The sequence below is a fragment of the Phacochoerus africanus genome, chromosome 3, assembly GCF_016906955.1.
Source record: "Phacochoerus africanus isolate WHEZ1 chromosome 3, ROS_Pafr_v1, whole genome shotgun sequence".
Lineage (NCBI taxonomy): Eukaryota > Metazoa > Chordata > Mammalia > Artiodactyla > Suidae > Phacochoerus > Phacochoerus africanus.
In genome coordinates this window covers 36,508,946-36,522,726 of record NC_062546.1, presented here as the reverse complement: position 1 = coordinate 36,522,726, position 13,781 = coordinate 36,508,946, and the positions used below count along the sequence as shown (strand labels likewise).

Genomic DNA, 13,781 nt, shown 5'->3' with positions numbered 1-13,781 from the left:
AGCAACATGGATGGAACTAGAGATTCTCATACTAAGTGAAATAAGTCAGAAAGAGAAAGACAAATACCATGTGATATCACTTATACCTGGAATCTAATATATGGCACAAATGAACCTATCTATAGAAAAGAACTCATGGACATGGAGAACAGACTTGTGGTTGCCAAGATGGAGTGAGTGGGATGGACTGGGAGTTTGGGGTTAGTAGATGCAAGCTATTGCATTTGGAGTGGATAAGCAATGAGATCCTGCTGTACACACAGGGAACTCTATCTATCACTTGTGATGGAACATGATAATATGAGAAAAAAGAAGGTGTATATATGTATAACTGGGTCACTGCTGTTCAGCAGAAATTGACAGAACATTGGAAATCAACTATAATAAATAATCTTAAAAAATAAAAATCTTTTTAAAAATATTCCTTGCCTATGAGAATAAAGAGCCCCTTTAAACTTTTTTTCCCTTAACTTTTCATTCTGAATATTAACTGAAGTAGGAAAGAGATAATAATTTAAAAATACAGCACCTCTGATAGTTACATATTCACCCTATAGGAGTAAATTTTGACAAAAATTTGTGGGGCTTCAGACTCGTAACACCACCAAAAAATCAAATCGTCAATGGGAGTTCCCATCATGGCGCAGTGGTTAACAAATCTGACTAGGAACCATGAGGTTGCGGGTTCGGTCCCTGCCCTTGCTCAGTGGGTTAACGATCCGGCGTTGCCATGAGCTGTGGTGTAGGTCGCAGACGCGGCTTGGATCCTGTGTTGTTGTGGCTCTGGCGTAGGCTGGCGGCTACAGCTCCGATTCAACCCCTAGCCTGGGAACCTCCATATGCCGCGGGAGCGGCCCAAGATATGGCAAAAAGACAAAAAAAAAAAAAAATCGTCAATGAAGTCTTAATCCTTACAATTGATTTCCACTTAGTGAAAGGTATTTTGCTCACCTGAAAATAGATAATCCCTGGAGTTAGTCTATCAAGGCCTTTCTCTGTTTTATAATGATCTGTAGTCAAACCCAGAATCATGAAAGCCCATGACTTGATGGTTGAAATGAACTGTTCATGTGGGATTCTTCCGTGAAATTCTCCAATTTTAGTTTGACGATGAGTACGTTATATGGAGCCATAATTTTTATGGTGATCAACTAAGCAAATTAGTAATTTCAGAGTTCCCTCATGGCTCAGTGGGTTAAGGATCCAGCATTGTCACAGCTGTGGTTCTGGTTACAGCTGTGGCTCAGGTTCAATCCCTCAGTGCGACCAAAAAAAAACTAATTGCAAGTTGAGTCATTTTTACTTTGGTGCTGGATGAGGCAAGACTATAACATGTGCCATTGACCAGTGCTGTCCAATAGAACTTTGTATTGGGATGGAAATGTTCTATATCTGCTGTCCAGTAAGGTAGCCACTAGTCACCTATGGCTGGTGAGCACCTGAAATGTGGCTCCTGTGAATGAAGAACTGAATGTTTTCACTGACAGCTCCCCTGTGGTTACCAGCTACCATACTGGGGCAGCATAACGCATCAATCACAGAGCTCTACATTCAAGTTATTTTTATCAAATATATTTTTATCAAATTTCTCAATGAGGAGTTCTCGTCATGGCGCAGTGGTTAACGAATCCGACTAGGAACCATGAGGTTGCGGGTTCGGTCCCTGCCCTTGCTCAGTGGGTTAACGATCTGGCATTGCCGTGAGCTGTGGTGTAGGTTGCAGACGCGGCTCGGATCCCGCGTTGCTGTGGCTCTGGCGTAGGCCGGTGGCTACAGCTCCGATTCAACCCCTAGCCTGGGAACCTCCATATGCCGCGGGAGCGGCCCAAGAAATAGCAACAACAACAACAACAAAAAGGCAAAAAAAAAAAAATTCTCAATGGAGCTTGAAGAAACATTGTAAATCAACTATACTTTAATTATAATAATAATAAAATTACTCTCAGTTGTATGTATTTGGTTTTGTTCTACAGAGGAAGAGCGCAACAAAGTATTACAAACTGTTGTTTGTGTAGGTTGATAGTTTTTTTTTAAAGGACTTTAGAAAACAAGGCAGAGCATAAGTAGAGCAATTACTACTTCCAAATAATTCAAACAGAATCAAACTTTGATTATAGGCTTGGTCAAATCAATGCTAAACAGCCTTGCTAAGAAAACTATTCAACTGATTTATCTACTACACTTTTCACTAACTTGTCAAATATGCCGTTTTAAATCTTTATTTGTAATGATAAAAGTAATACACATTCAGTGGAACAAATTCCAATCATCTCCAGGTGTATAAAGTAAAAAGGAGACATCCACCACACCATCCTGACCAGAATTCCCATCTCCTACAATAATTACTGCTAGAAATTCAGAGAATTTCTGCTGACCTCTTTTGAGCACATTTAGAAATCAAAAGATTTTTTCAGGTTAAAATGATGGCTTTGGATCTTTGTTAGGTGTAAACAGCATGGGAATTCACATTACTGTAGCAAATGTCAGGTACGAATTCACCAGAAACTGTTTGAGGGAACACCTGGGGACCACAGTCAAAAATGCCGGAAAATGATAAAGGGTTTTTTTTTGCAGGAGTAGGACTAGAAGAAAAATCATGCAGTGGTGCTGACAGAGGTCTAAAGGAACATGGACACTGAAAGGCAGAACTCTTTACAGAACACAATTTGAGGAATGGAAAGATGATTTTTAAAAATATTTAAGACTTTGTAACAAACCCAAATTGTTCTCATGATTTTATCCTTTGACATGACGTTCATTTCTCAGACTTTTCTCAGGCTTTATAGTGAGTCATTTAAAGCACCTGGCTAAGTTAAGCACCTCTACTTACGGCGGAGGCCACAGACGGCTGGCTGGGACTTCTTGTGTCTTGCAGTGTTTGCAGATTTTTACTTTACACTGTAGTTCCCAACTAACATAACCCATATATCTATGGCCTGGACATAATTTGTGTACATACGGATTATACATATGTACTCTTACAGTACCTAAATATAAAAACCACGGTATGAAGTTTTATCCTTGTAAAATCAGAAAACTGGCAGTATCTTGCCAAATTCCCACATGGCAGCAATTCAGTCAGGGCCCAGCAGTTCTCCACGTTGCCCAAAGCCTCAGCAGTCTGGTCTTCGTCAGCTGTATCCCCACCTGACCTTTCAGACCCTGCCCCAGCATCCTTGCATGTCACTCTCGGCATGTTTAAAGGACAAGGGGTCAGGGTGTCAAAGGGGAAAGGCCTGGTTGATATCCTGGGCAAGCTCCAAACAGCAGCTATTTTGAGTTCTAGCCAACACTCTGGACCTTTGGTCATGTTTTCTTTCCCCAATAAAACAGAAACATTTTATGTCAGAGAGAAGAACAACTCCTACAACCTAACATGAAACCTACTTAATTTAATCTGGACTGGGGATCAGGAAACCTGAATGGATAAGGGTGGTGAAGCTGCCCTATGTCCCTTATCAAATGGGAAAAATACTGTTTTAGGTCACAGCAACATGAGATACAAATTTCAGGAAAATGAAAATGCTGTTTGTGATTTAATTTGAACATTGAAACTTGCATGTCTTTTGGGCATCTTTTGGAACTTGATTTGTTTTGTGTGCCCGGTAATCATCTGACAATAGATGACTGTTGTCTGTTCACCTGGTCACTGCTTGCTCCTGTGCTATTAAGCAGAACAGCAGGAGCTGTCCCGTCTATGCTTGTACTTTCAGCAGGGACTTGACCACATTAACCAGTTCATGAAACTCTGTGTTCTGAAAATGGCCACGGTCAGTGAAGCTGTACAATTTGGCTTCCAACCTGTCAGCCACTTCTTGTTGTTCCTTCCAAGGAAGGAAAGGATCATCGGTGGAGCCGAACTGCACAATGTGAGGGCAGTTGGCTTTGATCTTCTCCCACTGCCAGGGGCGGCTGAAGTATCCTGTGAGGAAGACATACAACCCGTGAGCGTGGATCATCTCCACCCTAGCCATTCTAGGGAAGACCATGGCAGAGACACTGACTCAGAGCCTAAGTGTGAGTCAGAAGCCCTGCTTTGGTTTTCAAATCTGTAGGGTCTGATACGGTAGCTACTGGTGAGGTGAGAGTATATGGCTCAAAAACGGGGCCCTAGGGTTCAGTTCCACACTATGGATTAGAAGGTGGTCTACCACCTCTCCAAGTCCTTAACTTCTGTCTAAAGATGAGGGGTAATGGAGTTCCCACTGTGGCTCAGCAGTAACGAACCCAACTAGTATCTATGAGGATGTGATCCCTGGCCTCACTCACTGGGTTAAGGATCCAGTGTTGCTGTGAGCAGTAGCGTAGGTACAGATGCGACTCGGATCTGGCATTGCTGTGGCTGTGGTGTAGGCCAGCAGCTGCAGCTCTGATTCAACCCCCAGCCTAGGAACTTCCATATGCCATGGGTGCAGCCCTAAAAAGCATAAAATGTATATTAAATAAAATAAAAATTAGTAAATAAAGATGAGTGGTAAGTATTTCTCACATGCTATTAGGTTTTTTGTTAGCCTGCTGGAAGACAGTGCTGTTTTATTACCCAAGCCTGCGGCCCCTGGATCTGGAAGAAGGGCTCTCCCAGGGTTTCTGCCTTCAGACTCACCACTCGCACGCTCGTTCTCATCCCCCAGGTCAGATGTGTAGGCAGACACTAACACAATAGCATACACTCGGTGGGTTTCTGCATACCTGGAGAGAGAGAAATGTAGTCAGCTGATGTTTAGGTCAAATTTGATGACCAGAAAGTCAGTGAGCCACCTAAAAACTCATGTGATGTAGCTTACAGAAAGCACATGTACAAGCAGATGAGGTAAGTATATAAAAGAGCGAAGAGCCTGCAGAACCACAAGCCCTGTGGTTCATTACGTCAACAGGGCTACCTGAGTCTTCAGTCTTTTTTTTTTTTTTTTTTTGTCTTTTTAGGGCTGCACCCACAGCAGATGGAGGTTCCCAGGCTAGGGGTAGAATCGGAAATGCAGCTGCCGACCTACACCACAGCCACTGCAATGCCAGATCCAAGCTACATCTTCGATCTACACCACAGATCATGGCAACACCGGATCCTTAACCCACTGAGTGAGGCCAGGGACTGAACCTGTGTCCTCATAGATACTAGTCAGATTGTTTCTGCTGAGTGAGACATGACAGGAACTCCACCACTCATTTTTCAAGGTAGTCTAAACCTCTGTCATTCTTTCTGAATGAACATAGAATGCGTATCATTCTCTTTGATGTGTGCATACTTGGTTGGCTTACATGTAGGTCCCAGGTTCAGCCTCAGCCCAGAGGATTTGATTCAGGAGTGAGGCCTGGGAATCTACATTTTAAGGCATGATGCCTCCTCCAACCGAGGGGACACATGCAAGTGATCTCTGACTGTACCATCCCAGAACTGTGCCTCTTTTACGCATGCTCCACACTGCACTGTTACTTTTGTTGTATTTTATCTGCCTCCTCTAAGGGCATCCCTTAAGGGCAGGTCTGAGCTTTGATTTTTGTGACCCCGGCGCCTGGTACAGTGCCCAGCAAGTAGACACTTGGATAACTGTGTAGACAGTTCCCTTGCTCAGCAAAAACCAAGCTAAGGAAGGACATACAATAGCAGCGGTTCCAGGAGCCTTTGTGCCAGGCAAGACCGGGGTTGGTGTTCTACTCCTGGGCCTAAACTTCTCCCCAACCTTTGGTTTTGAAAAATTTCAAAATACAGAAAAGAAAGAAGAACAAGCACCTAGATTCACTAATTTTGCTATATGTCACCCTGAAATACTTCAGCATGTATCCCCTAAGAACAAGGTCATTCTCTTATGTAACTACAGTACCATTATTGCGCCTAATAAATTTAACATTGGGACAGTAATATTACCTGTATTCATTTTTCCAGTTGTATCAAGAATGTTCTGACATGGCTTTTCAACCCTAGATCCAATCAAAGATCATGCATTTGGTTTCATGACTCTTCAGTCACTTCAAAATGTTTTGTTTTAGTTCCCACTGTGGTGCAGTGGAAATGAATCCAACTAGTATCCATGAGAATGTGGGTTCGATCCCTGGCCTCATTCAGTGGGTTAAGGATCCAGTGTTGCCATGAGCTATGGTTTCAGATCACAAACATGGCTCAGATCTCTCGCTGCTGTGGCTGTGGTGCAGGCCAGCAGCTACAGCTCTGATTAGACCCCCAGCCTGGGAACTTCCATATGCCATGGGTGTGGCCCTAAAAGGCAAAATAAGTAAATAAATAAGTAAAAATAAATTTTTTGTTTTAAATGACATTTTTAAGAGTCTTAGGCCAGTTCTCTTGTACTTTGTCCTGTAAACTGACTTTGTTTCCTCGGTTAGACTGAGGCAATGTTGCATCCCGCCCACTCCTTCACCAGGGGCACATGCTAGTTGGTGCCATTGCTGGTGAGACTGTCAGATGACTTAAGTGACACCCTCAGATTCCTCACTGTGAAGACACAATCTCCCCTGTGTGATGAATAAGTAATCTGTGGGGCGATCCTGTCAATAATATCCTGTTCCCTTACAATCTTACACCCCATGGTTTTGGCATCTAGTGTTCTCCTGGCCCACCTTAACTTTATTTATCTTTATTTTTATTATTTATGTATTTGTTTTTGCTTTTTAGGGCCACACCCATGGCATATGGAGGTGCTCAGGCTAGGGGTCCAATCGGAGCTACAGCTGACGGCCTACGCCACAGCAACATCAGATCTGAGCCTTGTCTGCAACCTTCACAACTCATGGCAATGCCGGATCCTTAACCCACTGAGCGAGGCCAGGGATCGAACCCACAACCTCATGGTTCCTAGTCAGATTCGTTTCTGCTGTGCCATGACAGGAAGTCCTCACCTTAACTTTAGAAGTTAATTTTTAGAAGGTTGCTGACAGTCCTGCACAATAAATTTCAGGAGTCTTTAAAAGAAGGAACATTGTTACTAGCCAGTGGCCTGAGAAAAATTCAGTTGGCCCCGAGTTGGTAAAGTTTTCAGCATAAAGGGATTTCTTCATTTTCCAGACAGCCCCTGGCAGCTAACGAACACATTCTGTAGGTCCATGTCGGAAAGCATTATTCTCGTGGCTGAAAAGCTATGGAATTTGGCAAGATTTCTCTGACAAGCAATTCATATGACATCCAGAGGGACTGCTTGGGACAAGAGGCTACACGGAAACTATAATCCTTTGTCATCCAGCCTAGCAAATAAGGAAGAAACCCAACCCAACAGGCTTATTCAGCCAGCTAAATCCTCACCTTCTAGGGCTTATAAGCCTAAAAAGAGAGACGTGATTTTTATTTATTTATTTATTTTTTTGGCAGCACCCATGGCATGTGTAAGTTCCCAGGCCCAGAGGTCGAACCTGAGCCACAGCAGTGATCCAAGCTGCTGCAGTGACAACACCAGGTTCTTAACCTACTGTTCCACAAGGGAACTCCCAGAGAGATGTAATGTTCTAATGGAAGCAGCAGGGACCTTTCCATGAAGCCTGAGGACTGGGAGCTGAGGCTGGGACAGCACCTGCCATATGCCAGACACTCTGCCTGGCATGGGGGTTTCAGCGTCAGAGTGAATGAAGTCCCACCCTCATGGAGCTTACACTCAATTGGCAGGAGACAGGCAGGAAATAAATAGAATGTTGGATGGTAAAAAGATCTATAGCTTATAAGATATAAAGGGATAAGATTCAATGGGGCGAGGCTGCTGTTTCAGACGGAGTGATTACAGAAGGTCTCACTGAAAGAGGACATGGAGCAGAGACTTAAAGAAGAGAAAGCCACGCAGGTATCTAGGGACAGAGTCCCAGGCATAACAACAATAAGCACAGGCTTAAGGAAGGTACATGTTGGGGAACTTCACGGAAGTCTGGAACCCAGACAGGGAGCAGTGAAGAGGAGATGGGACAGATGAGTGGGGGCCCTGAAGGCAGAGAATTTCTTCTGAGGGTGATGGGAAGCCGATGGGGTTTAGAGGCATTTATGTTTTTAAAGGATCACTGTACCCTAATAAAAGCAAAAATGTTCTTAATCCGCTCACCAAACCAGGAAGGAATTAGAACAGATTACATTACCACTGTTGAGGTCAGCACTGTTTCCTCTGCAGTGGAAACTTAAGATATGCCCAAGGTATTCTGCAAGCAAGCATGGCTGGAGCCCACAGGGCAGGTGACAACTGAACAAGTATCGCACCTCATGGCCGCAATGGCCCCGGAACTGTGGCCTATAATGATGGTCTCCTCATCACAGCGCAGCTCCGTCTCCATGAAAGGCAGCCAGATGCTCTCTCGGGCTGTGACTCAGGTTCAGAGGAAAGAAAGAGCCTGTCACTCGATAGGGACAGTCTTAGTCTAATGATGCCCTACTTTTCCGGCAGAGGACGACTCAGCGGGTCAGGACTTTTCAAACTGCAGGACCACAATAGGAGATGGGGCTGTTTTAACAGAGCCAGGGTTTTTTTTGTTTGTCTTTTGGTCTTTTGTTTTTTTAGGCCTCACCTGCAGCATATAGAGGTTCCCAGGCTAAGGGTCTAACCAGAGCTGTTGCTGCCAGCCTACGCCAGAGCACAGCAACGCCAGATCCAAGCCATGTCTGCGACCTACATACACCACAGCTCACGGCAACACCGGATCCTTAACCCAATGAGCAAGGCCAGGGATCAAACCCACAACCTCGTGGTTCCAGTTGGATTCGTTTCTGCTGTGCTACGACGGGAACTCCAACAGAGCCAGTTTCCTGTACTGCTGTTTGAAAGACTCAAATCTATAGTTTGGTAAAGAGTTTTGTTTTTACTTTTTTTTTTTAACCATGTTTTTGTAAGAAAGTACTAAAGAATAATAAGATATAACTCTGAAGCTCTAATGCAAAACTTTCCAAAATCTCTTGACAATACTGTCTCTCAAGTTCACGTCCATCCTTTCTTTCCAAAAAGGAAATTCCTGAGACAAGTCATAAGCTTATTCAGAACAAAAGTGGCAGTGTTACATTTTTTAAATATTAGGATCTCATTGAGATGCTATAAAGTTTTTGTCATACCTCTGCCTCGAGACATCCAGAAATTCTAATTGAAAACATTTGACTTTGGAGTTCCCGTCGTGGCGCAGTGGTTAACGAATCCGACTAGGAACCATGAGGTTGCGGGTTCAGTCCCTGCCCTTGCTCAGTGGGTTAACGATCCGGCGTTGCCGTGAGCTGTGGTGTAGGTTGTAGACGCGGCTCGGATCCCGCGTTGCTGTGGCTCTGGCGTAGGCCGGTGGCTACAGCTCCGATTCGACCCCTAGCCTGGGAACCTCCATATGCCGAGGGAGCAGCCCAAGAAATAGCAAAAAAAGACAAAAAAAAATTTGACTTATAGAAGGGAAGATCAAGTTGCTTCCAAAGCTGAAAATTAAATTTCACTGAGCCCAAGCACTCTTCTTGATCCTTACTCAAATTTTCTATAGTGTTTTTGGTTTGCATCCTCCTCTCCCAGATACTTGCCATCCTTCACTCTGAGGTCTGTATTCCCTTTGGCTTCTCTACTAAGATATTCTTCTTCTCTACCCAGAAAATGGCAAGATCAAAACCCAACATATGGAGGATTTTTAAAAACACATTTAAAAAACTTACTTGGGTCAGGCATGTTTTTAGCCAACACTGGAAACCAGGTATCTATGATATGAGGAGGGGAAAAAAAAGCTATAATAAAGAGCTTAATAACAACTAATACATTGCTAATAAGAAATGTGACACCTGATAACGATCTTTATCAGTTTAGTAAGTATCTGCTTCTATTATGAAATAAAGTGAATTAAGTGCTATAGGATTACATATGAGTAACAATCCTGCCTCATAAGCTCCATCTGTTTGTAGTTCTCTATCCAGCCAGCTCTGCAGATCTCTACATATTGATCATCACCCCTGGCATATACCTATAGGGAGAGAATGAATGAACAGGTTCTAGACAAACTGACCTGGAGCCAATCAGACTGTGCTCCAGGGAGTAGGTAAAATGTGGTACGGAAACATGATACACAAAGCTGGAGATCCCATCCTCCTGGACAGCTCCAGCCCCAACCTTTTGGTTTGTAGCTCTGGCCATGGCTCTCAGCCACAAGCATGGGATTTTATACGAGAGACCCACTCTGGAGCTCTAGAGGGTTGGCAACTCAGAAAGCAGTCTTATTGCCTGGTTAAGGAAGAGGGTTTAAAAAAAAAAAAAAATCAAGATGCACAAGACAATCTACAGTAAGAAGCCATTTTTATAGTGCTCACAAAGAAGCCAAACTTAACAATACATTGCTTAAAGCATACATACATAGGTTGCAAAAGTTCATTAATTTCTAAAAGAGGAGCAAATGAAAAAAATTTCCAATGGCAAGGAAATGGGATGGGGGGGAGCATTCCAAGGTGGTTTTGAAGGTATTGGTACTGTTCTAGATTTCAGTTTGTTTATGGATTATCAGGTCTTCATTACATTCTGCTTCATAATGCACAGAAATATCTGATACATCCTTAGTACATATTAATACTACGCATTGAAATTTTTAAAAATCCTAGGAAGGTAGCAAAGAAGATAGATGTGGAATTATCTCGAAGTTCCAAATCTGAACCCGTAGGAAATATGGGGAGGGGGCTCGGCTCCAGTTATAAGAGGTGGTGCCTGGTACTCTGAGCCCTAGCAGAAGGCTTCCAGGCAGTTTTAGCAACCGCAATACTGACCGCTAGTTGTAGAATTAAAGACAGGGGAGCAGGGGCAGGAATGAAAACACACAGGGCTTTGCAGAAGGGGGCCGGTGTAAGGAGGGGACACACGTGCCAACTTCAGTCCTCCGGCCCCTCCAGCTCCAGGCTAACCTCCCTGCGCAGCGAGGTGCGTCTCCTACCTGCTCCAGCCTCTTCTTCACCCAGCCATACCAGCCGTGAGTGGCCACATCGCCACCGCCGTTGCCTGGGACAATCACCGCCTTGCTGGGCGAAGCCATGAGCGCAGCGGACCAGCGCGCCGGGAGCCTGGGCTGCGTCCGGGGAAGGCTGACCCGTGGCCTTCTGGGAATTGTAGTTCCAGGTTGCTAGAGCGCATTTATGTATGCTCTGATCCTTACCGCACACTGCGGTCTTGGGCAGACTTTGCCAGTTTCCGTCAGATGTAAATAACCTTTCACTTGCATTTTACTGGCGCCCTCATTTCCTCCCCTTATTTACGACGAGTTGTGATATGCACAGAGTGTGTTATCTCTTTACTAGAATTACTGATCTTCCTATAGAAAAGTGTGTTTTAGATCCAAAGAAGCAAAACACAACCCATTTTATTAATTGAGGACTTCTGGAATCCTTACGATTTTTCCTTCTGATTTCAAAACAGTCCTTTTTTTTTTTTTTTTGTCTTTTCTAGGGCCGCTTCCGGCAGCATATGGAGGTTCCCAGGCTAGGGGTCGAATCAGAGATGTAGTCACCGGCCTAAACGCCAGGGCCACAGCAACTTGGGATCTGAGCCGCGTCTGCAACCTACACCACAGCTCACGGCAATGCCGGATCCTTAATCCACTGAGCGAGGCCAGGGATTGAACCCATAACCTCATGGTTCCTAGTTGGATTCATTAACCACTGCACCACGACGAGAACTCCTCAAAACAGTTCTTAATGGAATAATCAATACCACCCATGGTTGTTATCTTCATTGCTTTAAAGGCTGTTCTTTGGGAGTTCCCTTCGAGGCTCAGCGGAAACGAATCTGACTAACATCCATAAGCACGCAGGCTTGATCTCTGGCCTCGCTCAGTGGGTTAAGTATCTGGCGCTGCTGTGAGCGTGGTGTAGGTCACAGCTGCCCCTGGGATCCTAAGTTGCTGTGGTGTAGGCCAGCGGCTACAGTTCCAATTGGAACCCTAGCCTGGGAACCTCCATATGCCAAGGGTGTGACCCTAAAAAAACTAAAAGAAAAAAACCAAGGCTGTCCTTTTTTTTTTTTTTTCTCTTTTGGCCACACCCATGTTACACATAAGTTCCTGGATCAAGACTCGAACCTGCCCCACAGCAGCAATCCAAGCCTTGGCAGTGACAATGCTGGATCCTTAACCTGATGTGCCAGAGGAGAACTCCTAAATACTATCCTTTTAAATAATATCACCATTGGTGTAGGGCACATGAATAACATTTTTACTTAAACCAATTTAGAGATTGGGGAAACTGAGGTACCAATGAAATTATTTACCTATTGTGGAAGAAAATAAGCAATAACTAATCTACAATAGGAATAGAAAAGAGTTTTATTTGAGCCAAACTGAGGATTATACAAATTCCCATTGAGGCTCAGTGGTGAAAAATCCAACTAGTATCCATGAGGATTCGGGTTCCATCCCTGGTCTTGCTCAGTGGGTTAAGGATCCAGTGTTACCATGAGCTACAGTGTAGGTTGTAGACTTGGCTTGGATGTGGCATTGCTGTCACTGTGGCTGTGGCATTGCTGTCACTGTGGCTGTGGCATAGGCCAGCGGCTGCAGCTCCAATTCAACCCCTAGCCTGGGAACTTCTATATGCCAAGGGTTCAGCCCTAAAAAACAAACAAACAAACAGAAAACTGAGGACTATAACCCAGAAACCAGCCTCTCAGCCCAGAGGAACTGCTCAGGAGAAGCATGGTTTTCAGCAGTTTTATGTCTTGTCAGAACAGAGAACATCAAACAAGTCAGGGATCCATTTCTTCAAAGTTCAAAAAAAAAAAAAAAAAAAAACAGATCAGCACTTTATACAGCATGTATACAGTCAGTATGGCCTTGACATCTGGGGAGTCTCATCGTAGAAGAAGTACCAGCATTGGTGCCCTAGGAAGGGAGACATTTCATCTTTTTTGTGGGGGGGAATAGGGGAGACCCACGGCATGTGGAAGTTTCTGGGCCAAGGATCAAACCTGAGCCACAGAAATGACAACTCAGGATCTTTAACTGCTGGGCCACCACGGAACTTCTAAGGTGTCTCATGATGTGTTGTCTAAGCTATGTGAAGCTTGGAGTGTGTGCAATTCTCGAGAAAATTTTAAACAAGTTTCGTCAGTAAAGGCAGGTTACAGGATGTGATTAAGCAAGCTACAGTTGAAAGGATCTAACTGATGGCTGTCCTTGGTTTCATTCTTACTTACAGGGTGGTCAGCACTTCTTTTAAGAAGGAGGAAAAGGGGACAAAGGCCTGGACTCTCACCATTCTCAGACTGTTTATATCAAAAATTATTTCAGAGATAATACAGTTATACCTAAGTCCATCTTACTTTCTTTTCTAATTTTTATCTCTTGGGCAGGCATTTTCTGAGCTTGTGATTATCAGAGAAGAAATCACTTGGTTTCCAAACTGAAGTATTAACATTGCTCTGAATTTTTAAAAATCTGAAAATGCTCATTATGTCTAAACAGACTTTGTAACATTCCAAGAGCTGCTCTCAAGAACTTGCCAAGGCAGTTTTAATCTTTCTAAGGGATGCAGCCACTCTGCTCCAAGGCTCTTCTTCTGAATAATATTCTTCTGCCTGAAGTTTTGTTTTTAGGAACGGTAAGCAGGTTGTATCTTAACTCTTCACACTCATTGTCCAAGCATCCTCCCCTCTTCTCTGGTTATTTTTCTATTCCTTTCACATATCATCATTTTTTAACCACTTTGAAGAGAAAGAGGAATAAAGGAAAACTCTGGAGTATTGAAAGACACATGAGAGTTAGTCTGGAAAGGAAGGGAAGTGAAAAGAATGTTCTGAGTGGAAAGGAGGATGTGCAAAAGAGCATCAAGGCAAGACCCAGCACTCGTGGGCTGGGAAAGACACGATTTC

The 13,781-nt window shown here is 43.9% G+C and overlaps 1 protein-coding gene across 1 annotated transcript; it reads right to left on the bottom strand.

Moving 5' to 3' along the window:
• Positions 1–1,900: 1,900 nt before the first annotated feature.
• RBBP9 (RB binding protein 9, serine hydrolase) lies at positions 1,901–11,001 on the bottom strand. The gene is given in 6 exon segments (XM_047771620.1): positions 1,901–3,922; positions 4,604–4,689; positions 8,183–8,288; positions 9,599–9,622; positions 9,625–9,640; positions 10,855–11,001. Coding segments are annotated over 6 exon segments (558 nt in total). The 5' UTR covers positions 10,954–11,001; the 3' UTR covers positions 1,901–3,695.
• Positions 11,002–13,781: the final 2,780 nt, after the last annotated feature.